At 39.1% G+C, this 8,871-nt stretch overlaps 1 protein-coding gene across 1 annotated transcript in view; it reads left to right on the top strand.

Moving 5' to 3' along the window:
- Positions 1–997: 997 nt before the first annotated feature.
- LOC114034154 (cytochrome P450 2C19-like) overlaps positions 998–8,871 on the top strand; it is a gene marked incomplete at its 3' end in the record, with an annotated part of 8,560 nt that continues 686 nt past the window's right edge. Inside the window, exons 1-4 of the mRNA XM_027849759.1 lie at positions 998–1,019; positions 1,071–1,220; positions 3,648–3,808; positions 4,444–4,620. Coding sequence (XP_027705560.1) covers positions 998–1,019; positions 1,071–1,220; positions 3,648–3,808; positions 4,444–4,620 — 510 coding nt within the window. The remainder of the gene's footprint in view (positions 1,020–1,070; positions 1,221–3,647; positions 3,809–4,443; positions 4,621–8,871) is intronic.

Below are 8,871 nucleotides of genomic sequence, written 5' to 3'. Positions count from 1 at the left end.
TTACAGGCAAAAGTATGGTTCCCAATATAAGGGTCATTAGATGAAGTCTTCTTCCTGTGTCTGGAATCAGAGGGTGATATCTGAACGTAGGAGGTGTGATACATTCAGGGAAAGAAGGATATGCCATGTGAAGCTTTAGTATGTGTGTATCATGTGTGTACCATTAAGGTGTGGGTACACCTTTGCCATCGCTCAAATTGACTACAATTCTTTGTATAATTGTTATATTTTGTTTTGACTCAACAATCATTTCCCCATAAATAACAATCCTATGTTTCAGACTTAGGGGAAAAACAGAAAGTTAAGGAAAGCCATATGATATAGGGATTGCTACTGAGCTTATGTAACTTTCTATTCTTATTAAGTATATCTCTTATTGTTCAGTCATTTCAGTCGTGTCTGACTCTCCTTGACCCAATGTGGGGTTTTCTTGGCAAAGATACTGGAGTGGTTTGCCATTTTCTTCTCCAGATCATTTTATAGATGAGGAATTGAGACAAACAGGGTTAAGTGGCTTGCCCAATGTCACATAAATAGTAAGTGTCTGAGGCTGGATTTGAACTCATGAAGATGAATCTTCCTGACTCCAGGTCTGGTGCTCTTTCCACTGCACCACCTAGTAACCCACAAAAAGGCAAGAAACAGATATTTTCACTCTTTGGTCCCTGGGTGAAGTAGGAAGACTAGGACTTCAAGACATCATAATCCTTTAGGTTCCTTGTCTAAAAATATGGAGAGATATAAACTAACTTACCCTATAACCATTCAGTTTCTCAGAAATACGTCTTTATCCTGGCCTCCCTCTTTGTGGCCACTTCCTTTCCAGGAAGGAGATGTGGATATAGGGCCACCTGATGTATTTGTGCCTATGATTAAAGGAGAATGATGTGTGGGATGGGACAGGAAACAGTATTGATAAAGGAGAAAGCAAACTGACACCTCCCCCACTTTGTTTTATTTTCCTAGAACAAGGACTGTTTGTTGAATGCCCTTGAGCATGGACTTTTTTGACACAGGATGTAAGGAAATTTGGTGTCTAAGGTTTCTCTTCTTCCTGCTCCCCTTTCTAGGCCTTATCATAAGCAATGGCGAGAGATGGAAGCAAACCCGCCGCTTCTCCCTCATGACCCTGAGGAATTTTGGGATGGGGAAGAGGAGCATTGAAGAGCGAGTCCAAGAAGCGGCAAAGTATCTTGTGGGGGAGTTAAAAAAAACAAAAGGTTGGTGTGTTTTTACTTTGTTACCACTGATCTTACAAAAATCCATCCTATCCCTGGCGACTTATACAGATTGAGGTTGGTCCAAGGAGTTTACTGTAGTCTGAAACCAACACGTTTGCACTTTTGGGTCCATCCTGGGGTTATGTACATGATAGAGTGGTCATTCCTAGAAGCTCTGAAGGATCAGGACAACTGCGAGAAGAGATGAGAGGCAGTGCAGCTCTGCTAGTGAGTTCATGCTCTTCATGGGTATGGTGAGGAACATTTAGGGAGATGATGTTATATGTTTTTAATCCTTTTCAGCTGGAACAGAGCTCACAAGAACCTAGCAGCACTAGTTCTGTTATCTTTGTTCAACAATTCCAGGGGCAGAAGACATTGCTTTAGGATCATTTGAGGGAGTCCAGGGATTTTCTTGATATGTTGGTGAATAGCAGAAGGAATGGAAACAGGGCTGAGAACATTGCTAGGAAGTCAATGAGTTGACTCAGCAGCATCTCTTGGAAACTCTTTCCCTTCATGCTTCCCCCTCTTCCCCCATCTAAGCTATCTAGCAGAGGTGTTATCCATCTATGAAATTTTAAACTAGGGAACCAGAGGGCACTGGAGGCGAGCATAAATAGAGATGCTGATGCCATAATTTCTATGGAATAACTACTTTTTAAACTGTAACAGGCAAAACCTACGTGTACCGTGTGTGTGTGTGTGTGTGTGTGTGTGTGCGTGTTGGGTATTAGAAACTGTGCAGTAGTAGGGTATGCCAGATGTTGCTCATAGTTAGCTATATGTGCTCTCCTCCTCCAGAATATTTCACCAGGAATAATATAGAATAAACTGGGAACAGCATTACTCCACCACGTTGGAATCTGGGACTTTTGCCACTCCCCAGCGTAGATGTTGTCTCCCCCATTATAATGTAAGCTCTCTGAGGGCAGAAGCTGTTTCACTTTTGTCTGTGCACCCTTAGTGCTTAGCACAGAGCCTAGTAAGAGCCTAGTGATTGCTGGTGGATTGGCTGATTGATACTTTCTTCTCCCTCACCTCTATCATGCTGTTCTCCACTGGTTCTCCTTCGTGTCTGATTTTTGCTTCTCTATATTCTTTTGCTGGATTATTATTCACTTTAAATCCCCTAAGTGTGAATATCTCCAACACTCTGTCCTTGGGCCTCTTTAATATAACCACCATTTTGACCACCATCTGCCCTCTGACCCTGATGGAGACAGCCCAGGACCTCCAAACCCAAGAGCCTGGGGAACAGCAATACTGTCACTCCAATGTCCATAACCTCTCCCTCGTGGAGATGCAGCCTTGCAACTTCTCCCATAGATGCTCAGCCACATACGTTGAAATATATTTACAAAATTAATTCAAAGTAGTTTGGATAGGAGGAACACCTGAATGATCCAGGCTGGTCAAACCACCTCCGCCTTGATGATTATCTCCCCTCTGACCCTGATGGAGACAGCCCAGGCCCTTGAACCCAAGACCTTGGGAATAGCAGTATCCTTCCCACCTCCAAATCAATTCTATGTAGTTCTCATTAAGATAATAAATTATTGTGGAGAAAGGGCCCATCTTTCTCATTACCACTAGCAACAACTGATGACCAGCTACCACCAACAGATAGATACGGACACAAGCTACAAGGGTGGCAGCAATCTCTAGATCACTGATTCTAATCCAGCCTTCATAGCTCTCATCTGTGAAGCTAGTCCTGTGAATAAGGTGCTGGCTATCCCCACCAGTTGCCAGCCAATTCCCAGCCAATTGCTATTCATAAGGCAGTTGGGCCAGCCTGGCTAAAGCAGTGGGGCGCCCTGAGGGATAGACAAGAGGCAATATATGCCAGTCAAGGAAACCTAGCATCACCACCTTGACATGATCACTTCTTAGACAGCCCAGGATCCTGAACCTAAGAGCATTTGGAATAGCAAGGCTTCTAACCCAGTGTCTGCAACCCTCATCCTGGATTACTGATTGAAATATAATAAAATATAATTTAATGATATACATGAAGAAGTATGAAAGCAAAAACTGGTTAATGTGAGGTGATGAATAGGGATTTAGAAATGGGAAATGATGCGGTATGGTAGGAAGAGCACTGTATTTGGGGCCAGGAGAGAATTTGGGTTGAATTCCATTTCTTGATCCTTCCTAGTTTTGGCATAAATCATCTAATTTTCTTGAGCCTCAGAAACCTCATCTATAAAATGGGAATTATCATATCTGCACTAGGATTTTTATGTGGATCAAATGAGATGCTTCATAAAGGGTGGTTTAATTTCAACCTGGCTGTACCAAATAACTGTCAGCTGGAATGTAAACTAGAGGGAAAATCAGGTCCTACCTAAAGGCAGGCAAATGTTCTTTTTGATCACAACTGCAGTATTAAAGTCCTTTTCTCTCTCTCTCTTTCTCCTTTAGGATTACCATGTGACCCTACCTTCATCCTTGGGTGTGCTCCTTGCAATGTAATCTGCTCTGTCATTTTCCAGAAACATTTTGAATATAAAGATCAGAAATTTCTATATTTAATGAAGTGTTTAGACGAAAACATCAAGATCGCAAGTTCCCCATGGATGCAGGTGAGACCAGTGTCCTCTCCTTTTGGAGCTCAGGATACATTTTTTTCATTAATTCAAAGAAACTACTGGAAGAAGCCAGGCTAGAATTCATCATACATTCCATTGGGAAGTACAACAGAGCCACGCTAGGATAGGTTCAGATTTTCTTCTTCATTGACAGGGAATAAAGACAAAGACAGTCACCCCTATGTGTTCTGATTTGAGGGACCTTAAAAGGCCCCTCCCTGGAGTAGTTCACCCACTGGTCATGGGGACTGAATGTTAAAATGGAAGTTACTATAGAGAAGCTGACTTTTCCCTCAAGCACCTGAGTTTGGATCAGGTTAGCATGTGGGCTAGCTGTGCTAATGGAAGGTGGTAGGCAGAGTTCTTAGAAGACCTCATAATGAGAAAGGATGAAAACTTATCTGTAGGAAGTAAGAATTGAGAAAGAAGGCCAACGTAGTCTCAGACAACTAAGGAACCGAATGCAAAAATGTTTTAGGGGGTTGGTATAAGAAATGATGAGAAGTCACTATTTTGCAAAAGGCATTTGTCCCAACCTTATTCAGCCCTCTTCTGAACATTATCCAAATTCTAAGTAGAGAATTATTTTCTTTTTCTAATAAAGTATGATATAAAATTCTTCTTTTTAGATCTACAGTTCTTTTCCATCTTTATTACATTATCTCCCTGGATCTCATCACAAAATAATTAAAAATGTTCATTTACAACATGAATTTATTTTGGAAGAAGTGAAGGAGCACCAAAGGACACTGGACCCCAGTAATCCTCGGGACTTCATTGACTGTTTCCTGATGAAAATGGAGCAGGTAGAGTGTGAGCAGTAGGTCTGAATCTCAGTTCTTGTAGGTGAAATGGCTTGTGTATTAGAGGCTGACACTTGCATTCAAAAACATAGAGCAGTAAATAATCATGTATCAATCCTAGTGTGCTCAGAGCACTTTATGGGGCAAACAGAAGAATGAGAAGATAGAGTCCTGGGTTTTCTAACCGAATAGACAGAAGAAAGCACATGTAAGGACTAGAGAATAATTATCAGGAATGTGTAAGGAAAGCCAAAATAGATTATAAATTGAAGATTTATGTGATGAAGGAATTTGGAATTAGTAAGAAATATAATATTTAGTGACAGTTAACACAAGACTTCCTTTTCGAAGAGTTAAGTTTCTTTTTTTTTATTTGTTTCTTTAAGTTGATCAGGGATTTATTTTTTAAAACTACTTGCCAACTATGCCCTTAAAAGTGGTATAGATCTGGCACCATCCCCTATAATATCTGTACAAACACTGTATAATGAAAATTGATGTTCAAAATAATTATGTTGATGATAACCCCAAAGCAGTGCAGTCCTTCCTTCAAAGACTCAATGAGGTTTCCTTTTCTACCTTTTCTAAGGTTGGAAAGTGGACTAATATTTATTGCTTCATCTTCCCAGTAGAATGTTAAGCTCCTTGTGAGCAAGGACTGTTTCATTGTCTTCCTTGTAGAACTAACCCTTAGCACAATGCCTTGCACACAGTAGGTGCTTAATAAATGCTTGTTGATTGATTTGCCGAATGTTAAGTGCTTATTCTGTGCAGAGCACTGTGCAAGGTACTGAGGATTGTAGGCAATTTACAGTCTCTGATCTCATGGAAATTATTAAAATATTTTCAATTTTTAAACATTTATTTATTTTTAATATCATTTTCTTTTTAAATTTTGAATTCTAAATGCTCCCCCTTCCTACCAGCCCTCCCTTACCAACTGAGAACGCAAGCAAAATGATATCAATTATGCATGTGAAATCATGCAAAACATATCCATATTAGTCATACCTCAAAAAAGCAAAAAAAAATAAAGAAATCAAGAAAATTATACTTCAATTTGCACTCAGAGTTCCTTGTCTCTAGAGGTGGATAGCATGTTTTCATAATGAGTCCTTTGGAATTGTCTTGGATCATTGTATTGATCAGAGTGACCATCTTTCACAGTTGATCATCATTACAACATTGCTTTACTGTGCAGAATGATTTCCTGGTTCTTCACACTTCACTTTGCATAAGTTCATATAGGTCTTGCCATTTTTTCCCCTAAAACTATCGCTGACATAATTTCTTATAGCACAGTAGTACTTCATCACAATCATATGCCACAACTTGTTTAGCCATTCCCCAATTGACGAGCATCCCCTCAACTTCCAATTCTTTGGGACCACAAATAAAGCTGCTATAAATATTTTTGTACCGAGAGGTCCTTTCCCTTCTTCTTTAATCTCTTTGAGGTACAGAACTAGTAGTGGTACTGCTAGGGCAAAGTGTATGCAAAGTTGTGGAACCCTTTGGGCATAGCTCCAAATTGTTTTCCAAAATGGTTGGACCAGTTCACAACTCCACCAACAGTTTATTGGTGTACCTATTTTCCCTCATCCCATGCAGCATTTGTCGTTTTTGATAGGTATGAGGTGGTAACTCAGAGTTGTTTTAATTTAATTTAATTTAATTTAATTACTAGTAATTGTAAAGCACTTAGCACAGTGCCTGGCACATAATAAGCACTGTATAAATGTTAGCTATTAATATTAGGATCAAATGAGAAAATAATTGTAAAGCACTTAGCACAGTGCCTGGCACATAGTAGATGCTATAGAATGTTAGCTATTGTTATTATTATTCAAGGTTCACATGGTGAACTAGAAGAACTACATATGCTCTATTCACTTGAAACCTGTACCACTAATACAGAACTGTACTAAATCACATTTGCACTGAGCCATGAATCCCTTCCTTCCTGAACCACATAAAAGAAGCCACCTGGAAAAGATAATATGTTGCCAAAATGAGAATACTGTTATCTTCTCCTTGGTGGAATCAGCACCTGTATCTGTAAAGTAAAACCTGAATGAACTATAATATTCAGGAAAGGAAAATGTGTTCCAGTTAATTGGTTAAACCCAAGTCTGCCTATGTGCTTCAACCACTGCTCCTGAAAATCTTAGTGTGTATATTATATTTAAAATATGTTGTGTTCCCCAGCTGATAAATGGTCAAAGGATATGAAGAAGCAGTTTTTAGAAGAGGAATTCAAAGCTGTTTATAGTCCCATGAAGAAATGCTCTAAATTATGCATAATAAGAGTTAGGTTTTGAACTGGGTCTTGAAGGAGGTCCTAGAGCTAGGCAGTGAAGACTGGGCAGGACATTTCAGGACTCTACAAAGACAGTGAGGTATAGGGAACTTTAATCTGAGCAGCCTGATTGGAATGGAAGGGCTGCTGTGGTAAGTACTTGGGGAGCGGGAGGAGGTGGGTTTTATAGTCAAGATGGTAGAGTTAGAGGCTCCTCATTTTCCATCCCCTCCACAAACAACAAAGAGCAAAACCAAAAGAAAAAAAATCATTGCAAAGTTACATAAAGAAGAAAAATCAACCAAATTAGAACATAACTAGAAAAAGCAATATGCTAATGTAATTCCTATGGAGTAAATGAAGACCTGGAAGTACCAGAAATATGGGAGAAGGTAAAGGATATGCTGATGGACATCCTGAAATGGATCAGTAACCCACTTAAAGGAATGAAGTGTACTCTGAGGTGATCACTTACAGTTTTCTTACTAGACCAAACAGAAAACACATTAATTCAAAGAAAACACATTTAATTTAGCAATATGTCAACATAACTGACCAGGTAAATCCTTCTTTCATTAACCTATGCACATAAAGTTATATTCTCCCACAGATTCCTACCCCATTGCTGGATGAGGGAATGTAGGAGAGGGCAAATATGTAGACCAGAGCAAGAGATTTTTAGAAGTATTACATGCAGTGGTCTCTTGTAATGCTCTCTGTTTCATGTGTTAAAGTCTTAATAATGCCATATCCTTTTTCCCCCCTCATCACCCACATGGTGCATGGAGTAGACCTTAGTTGACTTGAACTTGAATTTTATCCTCTACCAACCTGCCTGCTTTTCCTATGTTTTTACCTTTCTTATCTTTCGTCCATTGGGTATTTGTTATATATTCAATTTCTGACCTCAGTGGTGACTTTTCCTCAATGCCAACATCTCATGGTCAAGGGCAAAGCATTTAGCATCTCAATTTCCTCATTAGTAAAATGACAATAATAATGCACTAACTATATCACAGTATTTGGATGAGGATAAAATGGGAAAATATACATGAATTCTTCTTATATTAATTCAGATATATATATATATATGTAAGATGATTATTTTTTTCTTTCCTCATTTGCTAAACTAATAAATCCTGTTTATCTCACTAAACTCATGTAGAGGTACAGAATTTATTAGTTTAGTAAATCAGGAGGAAAATACAATAGCTTACATTTACACAGTGCTTGTGTATTTGTTTCTTAGTCATCTCAGTTGAGTCCAATGCTTTATGACTCCATTTTGGGTTTTCTTGGCAAAGATACTGGAGTGGTTTTCCATTTCCTTCTCCTGCTCATTTTACAGACGAGGAAACTAAGGCAAACAGGGTTAAGTGACTTGTCCAGGGTCACATGGGCATTAAGTATTTTAGGCCAGATTTGAATGCAGGAAGATGCTATCTTGCAAGATAGCATGATGCAGTACAGTTGTGTCAAACATGAATAGAAATGGATCCTGGTAGACCTCATATTAACTTAGAAAATCCACAAATTAACATTGTCTATGTTGTATTGTATCTTTATTTATTTTACTAAACTTTTCCCAATAACATCTTAATTTGGTTTTGGCCACACACAGTTTTGTTGGATCTGAGATCTAAGAGTTTGACCCCCCTGATGTAGTAGATAAAGAGCTGGCTTCAGAACCAGGCAAAACTGAGTTCAAGTCCCCTCTCTGACACAAAATGTCTATGTGATCCTGGGAAAGTCACTTAACCCTAGAGTGCCTTAGGGCTAGGCAACTCTTCTGAGACTTTTAGAGAAGTTTTTTAGAGAAAGTAAGGACTTGCATTGGTAGAAATAATTTTTTTACCTGGAAATTCCCTATGCCAATGAAATTGCAGCTCTCTCTCTCTCTCTCTCTTTCTCTCTCTCTCTCTCTCTCTCTCTCTCTCTCTCTCTCACTCTCTCTA

This window comes from Vombatus ursinus, unplaced genomic scaffold (genome assembly GCF_900497805.2).
Source record: "Vombatus ursinus unplaced genomic scaffold, bare-nosed wombat genome assembly UNPS02008300.1, whole genome shotgun sequence".
In the NCBI taxonomy this organism is placed as follows: domain Eukaryota; kingdom Metazoa; phylum Chordata; class Mammalia; order Diprotodontia; family Vombatidae; genus Vombatus; species Vombatus ursinus.
This window is presented reverse-complemented; position numbering and strand designations above follow the sequence as displayed.